The sequence below is a fragment of the Diplodia corticola genome, assembly GCF_001883845.1.
Source record: "Diplodia corticola strain CBS 112549 chromosome Unknown scaffold14, whole genome shotgun sequence".
NCBI classification, from domain to species: Eukaryota; Fungi; Ascomycota; class Dothideomycetes; order Botryosphaeriales; family Botryosphaeriaceae; genus Diplodia; species Diplodia corticola.
In genome coordinates this window covers 416,232-432,973 of record NW_017971493.1, presented here as the reverse complement: position 1 = coordinate 432,973, position 16,742 = coordinate 416,232, and the positions used below count along the sequence as shown (strand labels likewise).

General features: G+C 58.2%; 6 protein-coding genes across 6 annotated transcripts; 3 read left to right on the top strand and 3 right to left on the bottom strand.

Annotated features, from left to right (window-relative positions):
* Window positions 1–819: 819 nt before the first annotated feature.
* Window positions 820–3,948, top strand: BKCO1_14000143 (ankyrin domain protein; the record flags this gene model as incomplete). The annotated part of the gene is made up of 1 exon (XM_020271055.1): window positions 820–3,948. One exon carries the CDS (start codon window positions 820–822, stop codon window positions 3,946–3,948), a length of 3,129 nt encoding a protein of 1,042 aa, XP_020132148.1.
* Window positions 3,949–4,175: 227 nt separating this feature from the next.
* Window positions 4,176–4,917, bottom strand: BKCO1_14000142 (nacht and ankyrin domain containing protein; the record flags this gene model as incomplete). The annotated part of the gene is made up of 3 exons (XM_020271054.1): window positions 4,176–4,217; window positions 4,268–4,547; window positions 4,598–4,917. 3 exons carry the CDS (start codon window positions 4,915–4,917, stop codon window positions 4,176–4,178), a joined length of 642 nt encoding a protein of 213 aa, XP_020132147.1.
* A 658-nt stretch (window positions 4,918–5,575) lies between these two features.
* Window positions 5,576–9,496, bottom strand: BKCO1_14000141 (nuclear import and export protein; the record flags this gene model as incomplete). The annotated part of the gene is made up of 4 exons (XM_020271053.1): window positions 5,576–6,237; window positions 6,337–8,332; window positions 8,387–8,581; window positions 8,633–9,496. The coding sequence occupies 4 exons, from the start codon at window positions 9,494–9,496 to the stop codon at window positions 5,576–5,578; spliced, it is 3,717 nt and encodes a 1,238-aa protein (XP_020132257.1).
* Window positions 9,497–9,932: 436 nt separating this feature from the next.
* On the bottom strand, window positions 9,933–12,305 carry BKCO1_14000140 (glycosyl hydrolase; the record flags this gene model as incomplete). The annotated part of the gene is made up of 3 exons (XM_020271052.1): window positions 9,933–10,559; window positions 10,609–11,859; window positions 11,922–12,305. 3 exons carry the CDS (start codon window positions 12,303–12,305, stop codon window positions 9,933–9,935), a joined length of 2,262 nt encoding a protein of 753 aa, XP_020132256.1.
* A 597-nt stretch (window positions 12,306–12,902) lies between these two features.
* Window positions 12,903–14,563, top strand: BKCO1_14000139 (and tpr domain protein; the record flags this gene model as incomplete). The annotated part of the gene is made up of 2 exons (XM_020271050.1): window positions 12,903–13,877; window positions 13,931–14,563. The coding sequence occupies 2 exons, from the start codon at window positions 12,903–12,905 to the stop codon at window positions 14,561–14,563; spliced, it is 1,608 nt and encodes a 535-aa protein (XP_020132245.1).
* A 454-nt stretch (window positions 14,564–15,017) lies between these two features.
* Window positions 15,018–16,612, top strand: BKCO1_14000138 (translation repressor antiviral protein ski3 protein; the record flags this gene model as incomplete). Its single annotated transcript, XM_020271049.1, has 6 exons — window positions 15,018–15,069; window positions 15,131–15,223; window positions 15,277–15,395; window positions 15,454–15,685; window positions 15,741–15,841; window positions 15,893–16,612. 6 exons carry the CDS (start codon window positions 15,018–15,020, stop codon window positions 16,610–16,612), a joined length of 1,317 nt encoding a protein of 438 aa, XP_020132246.1.
* Window positions 16,613–16,742: the final 130 nt, after the last annotated feature.

Here is a 16,742-nt window from a genome sequence, read left to right as displayed (position 1 = left end):
CGGAGCATTCCGATGACTGTTGTTGTGGGGTATGGCCTCTCGGTAGTTACCCAGAGATCTGCAAAAGGCAATTCACGACTATTCACTTAGCGTATGTTATGTGCTTAACAGCTATACCGAGGAAGATGAACAAATAGCGGCTTTTTATAAGATGAAAAAGTAGCGGATACCTTTCATAGAGCGGAAGAAACAAAAGGAGTGTTATTTAGAGCAAGTTCAGCCAGCACGTACTTTGGCAAACTGATGGGGATGTCTCCCCTTCACTTCAAATTATATGGAATAAAACAGTAGGTACGTCTTAGATATATGCTAACTCCACTTTAAAAGATATTTCTTCACTAATTGGTGGCTACGTAAGAATTTCGATCCTACGTAAGACCGTTACACGACTCACTGTCGAGTAGCGGTCACATAGCAAAGCACTCTCTAATGTTCTCCAAGCCAACACAGGCGCATGCATGCGAAAAGGCAGAGACAGTGCTATACGAGTCTCTCGGTCCGACAGCCGGCTAGTGCTCACTCAGTTGAGGAAGCTGGGCCGACTCGCCCACCGCGATTTCAGCCACAATGGGGGCCAAAACGAGACATGTATAAAGACACGACCGACAGTCTTAAGTAGATCACTATCCCGCCATTTTTTCGTTTCTTTCTCACTCACTAAGGCTTATTCACAACCCGACGTGGTCTTTTTCGCGTATCGGCCGGGTTCCTTCCATCGATAGCTGCAACCCCGAAGCGTCTGCCCACCACAAGATAAATACTCATAAGAGAAGGGATCAAAAAAAAAAAAAAAACCAGGCTCCGACACCTCCCCAAACGATGCCGCCATCCCCGACCGCCCCCCGCACCAGCGACTTCTTCGACTTCACGCCCCCAACCTACACGCCGCTCCCCACGCCCACCTCGATCCGGCTCCTCAAAATCATCTCCCGCCGCAGCCCCTCCCACCTCCACCCCCCGACCTCCCAAGCCCCCCTACCCGCCTCCATTTGCGGCCACCCCTTGATCCAATGCACCCTCGAAACCTACGACCTGCAAGCCGGCAGCAACACCACCACCACGTCCACCACCACCCCGCCCCGGCCCCTCCCCCCCTACGCCGCCCTCTCCTACACCTGGGACAACCCGGAGCCGGACTGGTTCACGCGCGGCACCGACGCCACGCGCGACGCGTACAACAGCACGGGCGCCGCGACGTGGCCCATCAGCGTCGACGGCCGGCTGTTCCTGGTGCGCAAGAACCTGTTCGAGGCGCTGCAGCAGTTCCATCCGGACAATGACGCGAGCCCGGACGACGGTAACGACGATAGCGACGATGATAGCGACGATGATAGCGACGACGACGACGACGACGACGACGACGACGACGATGACGAGCTGAATGACGATGATGAGGCGCTGATCGACGCGGCGACGGAGGGCGACCTGGCGCGGGTGAGGCGGCTGCTGAGGCGGGGCGAGGCGAGCGTCGGGGCCAGCGACGGGTGGGGGGAGACGGCGCTGCATTATGCGGCGGAGATGGGGCACTGGGGGTGTGTGAGGGAGCTCGTTGCGGCGGGGGCGCAGACCGGGGTGGTGGATCTGAAGGGGAGGACCCCGTTGCAGTGCGCGATGCAGTATGGCCGGAGGGGGCCGGGGTTCAGGCGCATCTGGCGGTTCTTGGGGGATGAGGGGTGGAGGAGGGGGGTGTTGGCGAGGATGGAGAGGGGGGAGGATGTGGAGGAGGAGGAAGAGGGGGAGGGGGAGTGGAGTGGGTTGGAGGATTATGAGGGGGATGATAGTGATGATGACGAGGAAGAAGATGAGGGCGGGGAGGACGGGGAGGACGAGGAGGACGAGGAGGATGAGGAGGACGAGGGAGAAGAAGATGACGATGATGATGACGACAGCAGTTCCGGCGACGAAGACAGGGAAAGCAGTGCAGCTGAAGACGCGGGGCTGGGGTCTGAAGAGAGAATGCTGTGGATAGATGCACTGTGCATCAACCAGGGCGACCTCGAGGAGCGCGCGGCACAAGTCAAGATCATGCCAAAGATCTACGACCGCGCAGACGAGGTGCTCGTCTGGCTGGGCACCGGCCTCGACCGCGCCTGGAGACTCCAACGTGCCATCCAGCGAGTCAACAACGCTGACGGCGACCTGGACGAACTGGCCCGCAAGTGGCGCAACTCGCTCGAGCACCTGCTCCGCCACGGCATGGGACCCGGCGAGAACGAGCTGCCCGAGGACTGCATCATGGCACCGGGCGAGGTCGAAGAGCTCTCCCACTGGCTGACCCGATCCTACTTCACCCGCACCTGGGTCATCCAAGAGCTCAGCCTGGCCAAGCGCGTGCGCATGTTCTCCGGCCCCTACGAGTTCAACTGGCCCGACGTGCTCAAGTTCCTCGCCCTCCTCGCCCGCATCGGCTACTTCGACAACTCGACCTTCTGGCGCATCGACAACGGCAAGCGGTCCGAAGACGCCATCGGCGGCGACAGCACCGAACCCTGGAAGCTCGCCTCCATCCGCCTGCGCACCCGCAACGACCCCTCGGAATGGTCCCTCCTCGCCCCCATCTTCTCCTCCTCTTCCAACAACGACAAAACCCTCCGCCGCACCTCCTCCCCCCTCTCCCTCCCCCTCCTCCTCTCCCTCGCCTGGACCTCCGCCTCCAAAGACCCCCGCGACAAGATCTTCGCCCTCCTCACCATCGCCCAGCCGCTGCCCCCACCCTCCACCATCGCAATCGACTACACCACCCCCGTCCCCCGCCTCTTCACCCGCGTCGCCCGCCTCTTCCTCCGCGGCTCCGGCGACGACGCCCTGTACGACTTCTCCTTCCCCGGCCCTACTACCACCAGCCCGTCGTCCTCGTCCAGCGCCGGCAGCGCCCTCGAGCCCCTCGAAGGCCTCTCCTTCGTGCAGCCGCCGCACATGGGCCCGCGCACCCGCATCCCCGGCCTGCCGTCGTGGGTGCCCGAGTTCAGCACGCCGCTGACGACGACGCGGCTGTGGCGGCGGGGGTTCGATTGCGCCACCGCGGAGCAGTACGACCTCGATGTCGACGTCGATGTGGATGTGGATGTGGATGCGGAGAGAGAGGAAGGGGCCGGCCGGGCCGGCCGCGTGTTGAGGGTGCGGGCGGCGGCGGGGTGGGACGAGGTGGTGGGGGTGCAGGAGGAGTGGGGGAGGGACGAGAGCTTGACGGTTGATGTGCCGGTGTGGTTGGAGGTGGTGCTGGGGATGGCGGCGGGTGGTGGTGGCGGGGTGTATGGGCCGACGGGGGAGTGTGTGATGCAGGCGTTGTGTCGGACGCTGATGGCGGATAGGCTGTGGGATGAGGGGGATGAGGGGGCGCAGCGGAGGGTGGGAGAGTCGTTTAGGGAGTTCTTGGGGTGGGAATTGGCGAATGAGGTTGAGGACGTGGGGTTGGGGGATGAGTGCCATCCCATCGACCACGTGTGGGACCTTGTCAAGAAGGCCAGGCGGCGGCTGGATTGCCTGTCGTCTTTCGAGACGGGCGGTGCTAAGGGCGGTGGAAAGGGAGCGGCGGTTGATGACGGCAGGTTCTTCATGCCGTCCGTCAAGGAAATCAAGGGCCGCGGCAAGCAGCTCGCTAAGATCTGCGCCGAGGGCGGTGGTTGGTGCGACTACCATGGTCCGGACTGCGTCACTTATGATGATGGCACCACATTCAGGTCTGCCTTCCTGCGCGTGTACAGGAAACGTATGCTGTTCAGGACGGGGAAAGGCTATCTCGGCCTGGGGCCGGTCCATACGAAACCTGGGGACAAGGTCGTTTTGGTGGCTGGTGCGAGGGTGCCGTTTGTGATGAAGAGAATCAAGGCGGAGAAGAGTAAGAACCAGGGGAGGTATAAGTTGGTCGGAGAGGCGTACGTGCATGGAATTATGCGTGGAGAGGCCTTGGGCTGTGGGGCGAATTTTGAGATGATCGAGTTGGTTTGAGGCTAAAAGGATATCAGCTAAGTGTGGCACGTCCTAGACACATACGTTTGAGCCCTAGTTTGAGAAGTTATGAGACCATTGTATAATGAAATGAAGTATATGTGGGTAAAGTAATGAAGAAACGAACGAGTAAAATCTGTACAGGGGTATATAATCCTATATAGCTCAAGCAAGGAAAGATGATCAGAAGTCTTGCTAAACTGGCTTTAGATTGCCTTGAAACTCTTCTAGTCGGCTTCGGTTGGGCTGATACGCATCTTGTGGATTGCCTGCGGCCAATAGTTCAGTCTTGAATCGTGCTCCTCACGAGAGTACACACCTCCTTGATGATGATGCCACCAAGGCTATGACCGAGAAGAAGCAGTGGTTTCGAGGGATCAGGCTTTCGAATACCCCGCAGAGCGCTCCGAAACTTGATCCCGATATCCGATACGTTCTGGAAGGAATGACTGCCCTCAAGCCTCGTGTCGTATCCATAGATGATGATTCTCGTCTCACGCAAGTCTCTGGGGAGATCATCCCGGAGCCACATGTAGGAATCTTTCTTCTTCTTGAGGGCGCCAAACGCGTGACCATTCAACCCGGATATCGCAACCAAACTAGCCACAGAGGTGAGAAAAGCCAGCAACGGGATCCGGAAAATCCTTACTCGGATCTCCAACTCTCTTGTGACGGACAATAGAGAGGAGTACAGCCACGAAAGTGCGTGTCCAAGAACAGTAAAGGCCCATCGGCGATTTGAATTCGCCATTCGTCGACGCCATTGGAGACGGAAAGTCCCTCGGGCGTGTTTGCGAAATCTACGGTTGCAACAGACTCGGCTGGCCGGGACAGATCGACGGCTAAGGACCTCAATTTGACTTGCACGAAGCCCGTCGTCGATAGGGCATCTTTGATTCGTGCCTCAGTCGTGTCCTCGGCCCAGCCGATGGGTATACCGCGAATCCTGTATGTCGTGTACTTGGCCATTAGATCCTTAAGTTAGTAGAATGCGTACTGGAGATGTTGTGACCTCTCTAAAGAAGCGTCCCGAGTTCGAAAGCATTTGAAACGGTGGGTTTTGCGGTGATGAGTAAGAAGCGGTGGGAAGAAGCCTGCGAGGCTACGAGACTGACGTGGATGGGTGGGGGGTACTAAAAATGAAAACACAATTTCTTCCTTGTATTCAGCTAGGAATCGCGGTCGTTGATCTGTACCATCATGGATCACCCCGCAACCAATCATCCCTCTTCTTGTAGCATCATCAAAACTCAGCCTCAGCCTCGCTTCAATTAGTCTACGAAGTGTACTTACAAAGAAACCCCTTCATACTACTCTCCCATGCGTCAAAAAACAAAAAAACCAAGTCGAAAACGGGCAAATTCTCCATCGGGGATATCTTTTTTCATCTTTTTCTCTCTCGGCCCCCAAATCCTTTCTCGCACCCAGAATGCAGAACAAAAAAAAGAAAAAAAAAAAGAAGGAAAGGTGCGTGAGCTCCCATCTTACACTCCCAACGCAGTTACCATGCAAAGCTCTTGTCCCTCCCTCCCCCTTTCCTTCCCATCTGTACATTAACCCATCGCACTCCGCTCCGCACCTCTCTTCATCACCACCTCATTCCACTTCGCGACCTCCCTCCCCTCAATCAACCAAACATATCCGCCAACCCCCCCAACTCGGGACTACCCCCCCTCTTGATCGTCGCCGGCCCCTGCTCTACCGCCATATACTGCTCCTGCACCTGCGGCTTCTTCGGCCCGCCCCTCTCCGCCCCGACACCACCGCCACGACCGACAATCTTCCCCTGCTCGTGGATGCTCACGCCCCTCACGCTGCTCAGCAGATCGAGCACCACGCCGCGCTGCTGGCGCTCGCTGGCGACGGACTGGATGTGGGCGAAGGCGCGGTCGACCTTGTCGGGGCGGGTGCTGAGGCCGGGCAGGGACAGGATGATGGCGTGGGCCTGGTGGGGGTCGAGCAGGATGATGTGCGCGATGAGGGCGGCGAGGTCCTTCTGGGCGTCGACGAAGGGCGGCTCGTGGAGCGAGGTGATGGCGGCCTGCAGCACGTCGCAGCAGAGGTAGCCGCGGGCGGGGCCGTGCTCCTTGAGGTGCGGCGCGGCGGTGCGCAGCACCCGCGAGACGAGCGTGACGCAGCGCGTGTCGCGGACGCGGAGCACGGTGCGGCAGAAGACGAGGACGGGCTCGAAGACGGAGGGCGTGCCGAGGATGAAGGTCGACATGCGCTCTGCTTTGGCGGCCGCCGCGGCCTCCGCCGTCGAGAGGTCGTGGTTGGAGGACGTGTTGTCTGCGGAGAGTGTCAGCGAAGTCAACGCTTGTTCGAGGTCGTTGGTGATGGCAAGCTGCTCTCGCTGTTTTAGCTGCCTTCGCCGTGAGGTTTTCGTACCGAACCGCACATCCTCGAGGAGAAGGGAGACCAGCATCACGGCTGCATGCGTGAGCTGGCGGAGGATGCTCTCGTTCTTCATTTCATCACCGAGGTTGTCTTGGTCGCCGGCTTGGTTGATCTGTCTGTTGATGGTGTCCCACTCGGTGCGGATCTTGGTGTCGAGTTCGTTGCAAAGACTTGATACGATGGGCGGGAGGAACTGCGGCCGAAGGTGGACGGGACAGTTCTCAATGAGCTGTGTGGAGATGTTGAGGAGCACGGAAACGTGATGTGCGGAGAGCGCCTGGGCATTCTCGAACAGCGCTTGACTGAGAGGAACAGGGAGATCGCTGATGCCATAAAAGTGGTCTTTGAACCTGGTGAAACCGTAAAGAATGTAGTAGCAGACCTCGCGGATCTGCCTGACCGTACCGCGTACCGTCGACGCAAATCCCTCATAGGATGATTTGGATCCGCTAACCCGCGCAAAGAAGTCGTCTCTGCTCTCAGTTGAGATGCCAGCCTGCCAGAACCTATCTGTAAGGACACGCTTCATGACCACTTGCATCTCCCCAGGCAGGTGGGACCAGTTGCGCATGTTCATGAAGGCCTGGGCGTGGCTGACGAGCTGTAGGAGATTGGGCAACACTGCGGGAAGGGCGTCTGACCAAAGTGCACATGCAATCTCATATGGCTGAGAGCTTTCGCGCAGTTTCTCTGTCGACGCGCCCAGGAGATTCTTCGTCAGCCGGAGCGGCAGCCTCTGGAAACGGGCCAGAATCTCGGCTTGCTTTGCCTGACCTTCAGCATCCAGTTGCTGTTGCGCCCAGTCTGAGACTCTGTGGAAGCCACGGGACACGAAAAAGTCTGTGATATCGCCGAGACCGAGCATTTCGCAGAACGATTGGAACGAGGATAGCGAGGCGCTCAGCTCGGGATTCGTCCAGCCCTCTTTTACCATGTCCATCATTTGCTTCAAGCGGGTTTCCCGAACATCGCGGTCCAGCGTAGTGGCGCGGTGGACTATGATGAAGAGGAATGATGTGTAACCCATCCGCTGCCGTTCATCGATGAGGCGGTTGTTCACGATATCGTTGATCTTGTGCTCGAGCTCGTCATATACTGACAGGAAGTGATCGGGGAAAGCAATGGCGAGTCTCTGGATCTCAGCGGTGCAGGTTTGTTCCAAACCCTTGACCGCTTCGGAGTAAGGCGGTGCTGAAGGCTCGTCGCGCAGGGGCAGGTTCAGGATGTACTCGAGCAACTGTAAAGCAAAGCTTGGCCTGGAGGACAATGCCTTGGTGGCGAATGTGACCATGAGCTGAATGATCTTCCTATTGATTTCAGGATCCTCAAAGCGAATGGTGAGGACGCCCTGGCACCATTCCTCAAACGCATCCTGCATGGTCTTCCTATTGCCCTCATCTTCTTCAGGCTCGGATCCGTGACCGGCAATCCATTTCAAGTAGCCTTTCAGAGCCGCATCAACGACAGTGACCTGAGCGTCCGCTCGGAGCACAGAAGGCGAGTTCTTGGAGAAGGTATGCGGCGAGAAAGGAGCGAGACCGTCATAGAGATTAGTGAACAAGCTGGTGGCTTGACCGAGAATATGCTGCATGGCATCCAGTGGCATCTTGCGAACAATCACCTCTACGACATCAACGCAATACCTACGGTAGTTTCCGAGGAAGGCATGTCTTTCGGGCGCCGTGTCTAGATCCTCGATCAGGAGCACGAAGGTAGGGTTGTCCGAATCCTCAGGCAAGGCTTCGTAGCGCAATAAGCGAGAGCTGCAAGTCTCTAGAAGGGCAGGAACTAATTGTAGCACCGCAGGAGAATCTCTGATGGAACGAGTGCGCAGCAGTCTTGTCCACGCATGTAGAACGGGAATGGAAACGACGAGACTAGGGTGCCCGAGGACCTCGTACAAGAGCCTCAGGAAGGCGGGCATGTCACTTTCCTCGGGAATGAGGCTAGGCTTAGCCTCCACGAAGCTACCCAAATTGGACAGCAGCTGCACGCCTGTTAGAGATGTGGCGGGTAAACGGTCAGGCTAGGTAGGTTTTACCTCAGAAAGCTTTTTCGATAAAGTGTACTTCGGCTCGTCTATGTCGTTGGCATCCAAACCCTTCGAGGTCCATTGGAAAAGCTGGGCCATGAGATTAACGATCTGCGGTGCGAACATGGGGCATATGATGTCGATGAAGTCTTGGTCGCCGAAGTTTTGGCGAGCGTAGATGGCAAAAAGAGCCTCGACCGCAGCCTGCGTGGTTTAGCAAGATTTGCTGTCAAAAGGGCATCGGGGCTGTCTCACCGTTTGCATCGGGATAATGGGGACGGAGAGTGCTCTTCCAATGTGGTTAATACTGTCAGTGGAGACGATGACTTTGGGAATCAACCACGACATGGTCGAACGGAGGGTATTCAGCGCCTTGACGGCGATGTGGCAGACATTGTCGTCATGTTCGGCATTGTTGACCAGACACCAGTCAAGCAGGTCGCAGACGCGCTTGACCCAGCCCTCGTCGCCGAAGCGCACGTCGAGGTTGGGGTCGCGACCGGGCAGCTCTTCCTGGATGACGGCGATGGGGGTGAAGATGCTGACACAGGCCTTGCCCAGCTCGTTGCCACGCAGGCTGGCGACAGGATCCTCTCTGTTGAAGACGTCCTCGGCGAGGGTTTCGAGTATGTACAAGACCAAGCCTTGATGCTCTAGCGACGATGCCCACAGCCGCACCAGCTGCTCGTCCATGTCCATCCACTCCGCACCCCAGCTCCTCTTGGCCACCTCGGCCCATAGTTGTCCGATTTTGTTCCTCACGTAGACGGGGCCCTGCTGGACGGCGCCCTCGGCGAGCTGGACGACCCAGCCGCGCATGGCGTTGGCCTGCTCCTCGCTGAAATCTTCCCACCCATACTTGATCGAGTATTCCAGCACGGTGAGGCCGTAGTAGCGGAGGTGCACGGGGTGCGAGGCATCGAGGGCAAGTTGGAAGCCGTAGGCGGGTGCGTCGCGGTGCTGCTTCACCTGCTCGAGGTAGGCCGAAGCATCCTGGCGCGTGGTGTTGGAGGAGCGTGGGTCGAAAATGGCTTCCAGGGCTTGGAGCATGCGCGCAAAGTCAGCGGGGCTCTGCTGGCCGTCAAGGCCATTGCTGCCGTCCTGCGTGAAGCCGTCCATGGTGGTGCGATGTCAGTGAGGGCAGGGATTACGGTGCGGCGGAGCGACGGCCTCAGGTGCTCTCGAAGCGGAGCTGGCGAACGGCGGTGATTTCGTCTGGAAGCCTGGGATTGCGGTGGGCGATGCGAACAGGGCCGGCCGTCATAGCAGCGGGAGCGGACTGGGGTCGGGGCGCGGATCAAGCGGCGGCGAGCATGGTGAGCGACAGGAAGAAGAGCTGGCGGTGGTTTCCAATTGCAGCGAGATGGTTTGCCCGCCGCGGCCGGAGCGCCAAGCCCCCGCCCAAAATGCACAAAAACGCGGAGTCACCTGCTGCCTGTCCACGCTGCCTGTTCCGCCCACGCGGGTCGCCTGCATGCGGCCAATAAGGCTGACTTCAGTCCTCTATTCCAGCTTCCTGCGCTGTCCTGCAGCTATATAGACAACCCCGTGACCGTCACATCACCACGCATTTCTGCCCTGTCGTCTGCTGGCACTGCTCGATGTATCCGTCCTCGTCCCCACCTAGCGCCTGCCGCGTCTTCACCCCCGACACCGTCATCTTCTGCTCGCCCTCGGCGTGCCACCACTTCAGCATCTGGATGGGCCCTGCCGCTGTGTCTTCCATGCTGATCGTCCACTTTCCGCCGCTGACTTCCACCGACACGTTTCCTTGCGGGAAATGGAACTCTGGCAGGAACACCTCGGTGGGGCCTCCCTCGCCGGACGAGCTTGGCGCGTCCAACGAGAGCGTGAACACGCAGTTGCGCAGGTCGAATCCGTAGTTGAGAACCGTGCCGTGTGTCAGCGTCGGTGTCGGCCGGACGTAGGCTTCAGCCGCCCGGTAGCCTGGCTTGTCCGATTTGCCGCTGCTACTCACCGCGCCCGAAGTCATCTCGTCTTCGGCAAGCGTCTGCTTCAGATTCGAGGGCGATACGCGCGCTGACTCGGATGACTGGCTGCGCGAGTACGACGGTGACTCAGGATCTGACGCAGGCGACGACAGCGTGGGTAACGGAGGGTCATCGAGCGAGAAGATCGACAAGTCCTCTCCGTTCCACTGGTCTCCCCACTTGTGGTTGTTCTGTTCTTGGTTAGCACTCTTCGAAGCTGAGGGCTGCAGGGGGTGTCACCGTAGCCACGTAGGTCCATAGGGTAAATCCATTCGCGTGGCTCGCTTCCAGCGCGTAGTGATTTGCATCCATCGCAGCTGTCTGACTGCTGTAGTCTCCAGTCTTGTACGCGTGCTTGTCGTCCATGTCGTACGGAATGCCGATCTCGCTGAAGAGACAGGGGCGTGGGCCCATCTTCTCCATACCCTCGTCCATGATGGCAGCCAACTGATCCCGGAAGCAGTTCCTGATGGCCGTCTCGCCGATTTTGATGGCGAACACAGGTGACAGATACTTGCCACGAAGGACACCAAAAACGTCAACATTCCATACCCTATTCCACTTCTTCGTCATGAGCGTGACTCCGTCGTAAAAGTGGGGCGTGAAGACCATGTTCGGGTCGTCGTCCTCGGTGCCTTTGATAGTGGGTGGGATTTCCAAGACCGGCGGCTGGCAGAACATGATAGTGTCGGGGAAAACGCTTCTGACCGTGTCCCGATGCTTCCTGTAATACTGCATGAACCAGTTGTTCGTGTAATACTCATAGCTGATCGTGTCTCCGTTATCCGGGTTCTTCGAGAAATAGTCTTTCTTGAGCAGTGTGTCCGTCTCACGATCCCAAACACCATGCTGCGCCCACAGGCACTCCCCCAGCTTCCACCCCGGATCACGCTGGAAGCCGTAGTGGGATTCGTCGTAATCTGCAGGCAGCCAAGCCGACTGCCCTTCGGGATCCACGAGCACCGAACCGGACTTGTAAGGACCCATTCCGCCAAAATCCCAAGTGTCGATTTCGCACGCTCTTCCGGAGCCCGTCAGCATTGCCTGCCAAGCCGTCGGCGACGTGCCCTTCTGTAATTTCTGCTCCTTGGGGATTGCCGACAGATCTTCCCAGCCGACAAATCCCCTGTTTGGCTCGTTGATGCTCTCCCACCCGATGATCAGCTCATTTTCCAAGTCGCCTGCTTCCTGAATGCGTAGCGCGAGGTGCTTAAGAGCGGCGAAGAAGTGATCTTGAAGGTAGTCTTGAATGTTCACGCCGTTTATGATGGCTTTGGGCGCGAACGCCTTTCCGGCGAAGAAGAGGGTGAAGATGGTCTGACACGCCAACCTAGAGTAATTTGTGGCCCAGATCATCTTGGGGAATTGTTCGGGGTCGGGGTAGGTGTTTTGGACGAGGGCAGCTTCGGTGATGTCAAAAGCTCGCGGATTCAATCCGCATGCGTATACTGTCCAGAGAGGGGCGCCCGAGCCGCCGGTGAACCTGGACCACTGCGTTCACGATCAGAGCAATCAGCATGGAGGGAGAAGTATTGCATTTCAAGTCTACGTACGACATCCTGGTGCGGGTCCATAAACACGTAGAAGCCGTACTCCTTGGCCACCCGGAGGATGGCGATGGTGTGCTGTATCCACTCCTCATCGTACTTGCCGGGCCCGGCGTGCTCGATTGCCTCCCATGTGAAGATGTATCTGATGGTGTTATAGCCTATCTTCCTCAGTCTCGTGAAGTGGGTGTGGGCGGTGTCAACAGTGAAAGGGCGGTCGACGAAAGACACGGTGTCGCCATCGTAGAAGGCATCGGCGACATGCGAGGGCTGATCCGGGTGTGCGGGGAATTTGGCATCGGCGGCAACGTTGATTCCGTGTAGGGTGACCTCGCGGTTGCTTGGGTCACGGAATGTACGGCCATCGACGCGCAGGCGAAGGGGAGCCATTTAGGGCAAATGTTGAGGAGGAATCGACGGAGAAGAGGGGCGAAGACGTGGGGTAGGGTAGGATCTGGTAGATATAGCACGAGCGAACGGAGTACGAGTACGAGCAGTGGTAGGTGCGGCTCGAGCAGCTAATGTAGGCCCGCTTGCGGAGGCGGAGGCGGAGGCGACGAGGAGGTTCAGGCGCATGAGGCGCAGGCCGCGGCATCCTGGCAATCCCGCGTGCGTCATTGACCCGGCCGGTGCGAACGGGGGTCTCGCGGCATGAACCCCGGTTGGGGTGCTGTGAGATAGCGACTGACGCGCGACAGCGAAGTTACAGCTTTGGCCCATCCGCCAGATTGGAATGATAAATTTATCGTGCAGTTGCTACTCACATGCCTATGGCAGCAACAATGGTTCATCTAACAGTGCTCCGAGAATCTGGGCCCGGCACAACCTCGGGCACGGAGATAGCAGGCCGATAAGATGCCTGGTTGGGGCGAAGGTGCCGAATGGCCAGCTTTCCTCATTCCCAATTATGCACCTCTCTTTCTATTAATACCCCCGAGTCCAAAGCACTCGACCACGCTCGCTGGCCTTACACACGCTTCACCCACCATGCTGCTCCCGCTGCGCGTCTTGGCGGTCAGCGCCGCCCTGCCCTTCGCCCTCGCTCTGTCGCCCGCCAGCATTCCCGCCGACACACCCGTCTCGGAGCTGATCGCCTCCGCGAACCAACAACTCGCCGCCGGCAACGCCCAGGATGCCTTGACCTACTTCGACGCCGCTGTATCCCGAGACCCTAAGAACTACCTCACCATATTCAAGCGCGGCGCCACCTATCTTTCCCTCGGCAAGAACAACCAGGCCCAGCAGGACTTCGACAAGGTCCTCGCGATAAAACCCGACTTCGAGGGCGCCCTGGTCCAGCGCGCGAAGCTGAAGAGTCGCCATGGCGATTGGGACGCTGCGCGCAAGGACTACGAGACCGCGGGCAAGAAGGGAGGTCCTGAAATCACGGAATTGGAGGAGGCCCAGGGCGCCGCGACTCTGGCCGCCGAGGCAGAGCAACAGGGCGACTGGGATGGTTGCATAACCAATGCCGGCGTCGCCGTCATGGTCGCTGGCGGCAACCTGGAGTTGCGCAAACTGAGGGCCAGGTGTCGGTTCGAGAAGGGCGAGGTCGCCGAGGGAGTCAACGACCTGCAGCATGTGTTGCAGATCAACTCAGGGTCCATCGAGCCCCACCTCCAAAGTTCAGCCATGACGTTCTATTCCCTTGGCGAGACCGACAAGGGCTTAGCTCATATCCGCAAATGTCTGCAGTCGGACCCCGATTCCAAGGCCTGCATGAAGCTCATGAAGCGCGAGAAGGCGTTGGACAAGCAACTCAAGAAGGCAAAGGGTCTGGTGGAGAAGAGACAGTATGCCAGTGCCGTTAAGCTTCTGATCAAGTCGGGCGAAAGCGCAGGCCTTCTCGAGGAAGTGAAGGAGGATGTCAAGCAGTACAAGGAACAGGGTTATATTCACATCAAGACTCCGGACGGGCTCTACACGGACCTTGTCGAGATGGTCTGCGAGGCTTATGTCGAGGTGAGTAAACACAAGAGCTTTCGGATCAGACGCGGATGCTCACAATATTGCAGATGAACAACAAGAAACGCGCCGAAACATACTGCGCGGAAGCACACAAGCTGAACCCCAACAATCTGCATGGTCTGATTCTCGACGCAGAACGCAAGATCGATGCAGATGAGTTTGAGCCGGCGATTCACATTCTAAACGACGCCAATGAAAAGGCGAAGGAGCAAGGAAACCAGCAGCTGCAGCGAAAAATCCAAGAGCTCCAGAAAAAGGCCCACAATCTCCTAAAGCGGTCGAAGCAAAAGGACTATTACAAGGTCCTGGGAGTTTCGAGGGACGCAGACGAGAGGGAGATCAAGCGGGCATACCGCAAGCTTACCAAGGAACACCACCCCGACAAAGCATCACAGAAGGGCATCACGCCAGAGGAAGCACAGAAGAAGATGGCCTCAATCAATGAGGCTTACGAAGTGCTCAGTGACCCGGAGCTCAAGGCGCGATTCGACAACGGCGATGACCCCAACGATCACGAGGGGCAATCAAACCCGTTCCAGGGCTCTCCTTTTGGTGGACCTGGAGGTCAGCAGTTTTTCATGCGGCCGGGAGGCCCGGGAGGTTCGTTCAAATTCCACGCGGGTGGTGGTGGATTTGGCGGAGGCTTCCCCGGTGGGGGATTCGGGGGGTTCAATTTCTAGCGCGTTTGCAGCACATGGCGAGGACGCAATCTTTTTTCTGATACCGGCGTTACCCTGGGGTAGGACAAAATCGCACTTGCGAGAGTCGGTGGCGTAGAGCTGCGTACTTGTTGATTAGACAGCACGCTGTAGGGTGTTTAGGGGAAGGAGTCTTGGGTCATGCTTTGATAGTCGAGCGCCGAGCGGCGCGGTTGCGCAGCTCCACTTCTCTACGGCGCCCAATGGAGAATATTTCTGTGTGGAATGGACTGCGAAGCATTGCAAGAAGACGGGCGCGTGAATCGGCTTATCGGTGGTTGTGGGCGGCGGAAGCAGTTGCCGGCTTGGGGTCATCTGGGGCGTGGGAAGATCCAGGCCCTTGCAAGTTACAAAAGGCCACTGCACCGGCTAGCAGCCCCTCCCGCCCCACGCAAAGCAGCACCAGAGACGATGCATCTTGCGCGCCGGCGCCAGCATGGAGTTCGAGGTTTCCTACAGCCTCGATAACGCGGAACAGTTCTGGGAAGGTACGGAATCGACACGCCCGCGCCCGCGCCCGCGCCCGCTGCTCTCACTGACGCGTCGCAGAGCTGGAGGATATCGTCTGCGTCCGGTGCGACTCGCACGAAGCCATAGACAGCGCTCTCCGCAACTACCTCGCCTTCGCCAACAACTTCCACGGTGCGCCCCACTCCCAGCTGCTTGCCTGACTGGACCCCTGTTGACGCTTCCAGAGGAATACCTCCACACCGAAGACGACTTCAAGCAGTGCGCCAACACCCTGCTGGAACACTCCATCTACACCAAGAACAAAGACTACGTGCGCACGCAGTTCGTCTACAGCCTGCTTCAGGTACCGCGTCCGCTTCTTTAGTCGCACTGCTGGCGAGGATTTGCTGACGGCGTGGTAGGAGGATGAACCGTCAACGCTGCAGGTGGTTGCGGCCGTGCTGCTCGTCGATGGTCTCGCCGACGACGATGACCAGCAGGTCTTCCACATGATGAACAAGGAAGGGGCTTTCTCGCGCCTCGTCGAGCTCATCCGGGACACCAATGTCGACGAGCAGAAGAACCTGCACCGTCTACTCTTGCAGCTCATGTACGAGATGTCCAGGATAGAACGTCTTTCGGCCGCAGAGCTAGGTGGGCTCTCTTACATCACACGCGAGGGTTTACATATCGCTGACGCAAACTCCAGCCGCGGTTGACGATGCCTTCGTCCTTGGCCTCTTTCAGACCGTAGAGGAGCTTTTTGGCGATCCAAACGATCCTTTCTGCTACCACGTCATTCGTGTTTTGGTACAGCTCTCGAAATAGAAATAGCCGGGACACGCTAACAGTCCATCACAGCTGGTTCTCAACGAACAATATTTCGTAGCTAACATCCCGACCCCGGCTGTGCCGCTCACGAACCGCGTTATCAAAGCTCTCTCGACTCACGGCAACATCTACAAGACTTTCGGAGAGAACATGATCCTCCTACTAAACCGCGAGACGGAGGCTTCACTCACTCTGCTAATCCTGAAGCTTCTCTATCTCCTCTTCCTGAACGAGAAGACGTGCGACTACTTCTACACCAATGACCTATACGTGCTCATCGACATCATCATCCGCAACCTGCTGGACCTGCCATCAGACGACACAACGTCGGCGGCGATCCGACACACGTACCTGCGCGTGCTGCACCCACTGCTGGCCAACAGCCAGGTCAACCGGCCGCCGCACTACAAACCGGACGAGCTGCTCAAGATGCTAGACTACCTCAGCGCAGCCAACGATAACCCGTGGCGCCATTTCGAGTCGCACGACGAGACCACGATTCGACTAGCCAAGCGCTGTGCCGAGGTTGCCTGGCTAAACAAGCGCCGCGCCAGCTTCTCAGTCGACGGCAGCGGCGCCGAGGGCCGCGACAGCCCCAGCCAAGATGGCCACAAGGCCGTGGCGCAGCGGATGCTGGGTATGAGCGTGCCGACGGCTGGTGAGAGCGCTCTCAGCGTCGTCGAGGTGGCGGCACATCAGGAGAAGCCGGGCGTGCAGACGCCGAGCAAGGTCCGAGATGCGCAGGATTGAGGAGACACAGGTTTGAATTTGGCGGGTCGATTAAACATCTGCTGCATGCGCATGGTGTTGGAGGCGTCTGGGTGTGGTGGCCACTCCTGAGGACATGGCGATTTATCCGGGATTATTGGTAGCGAGTTGA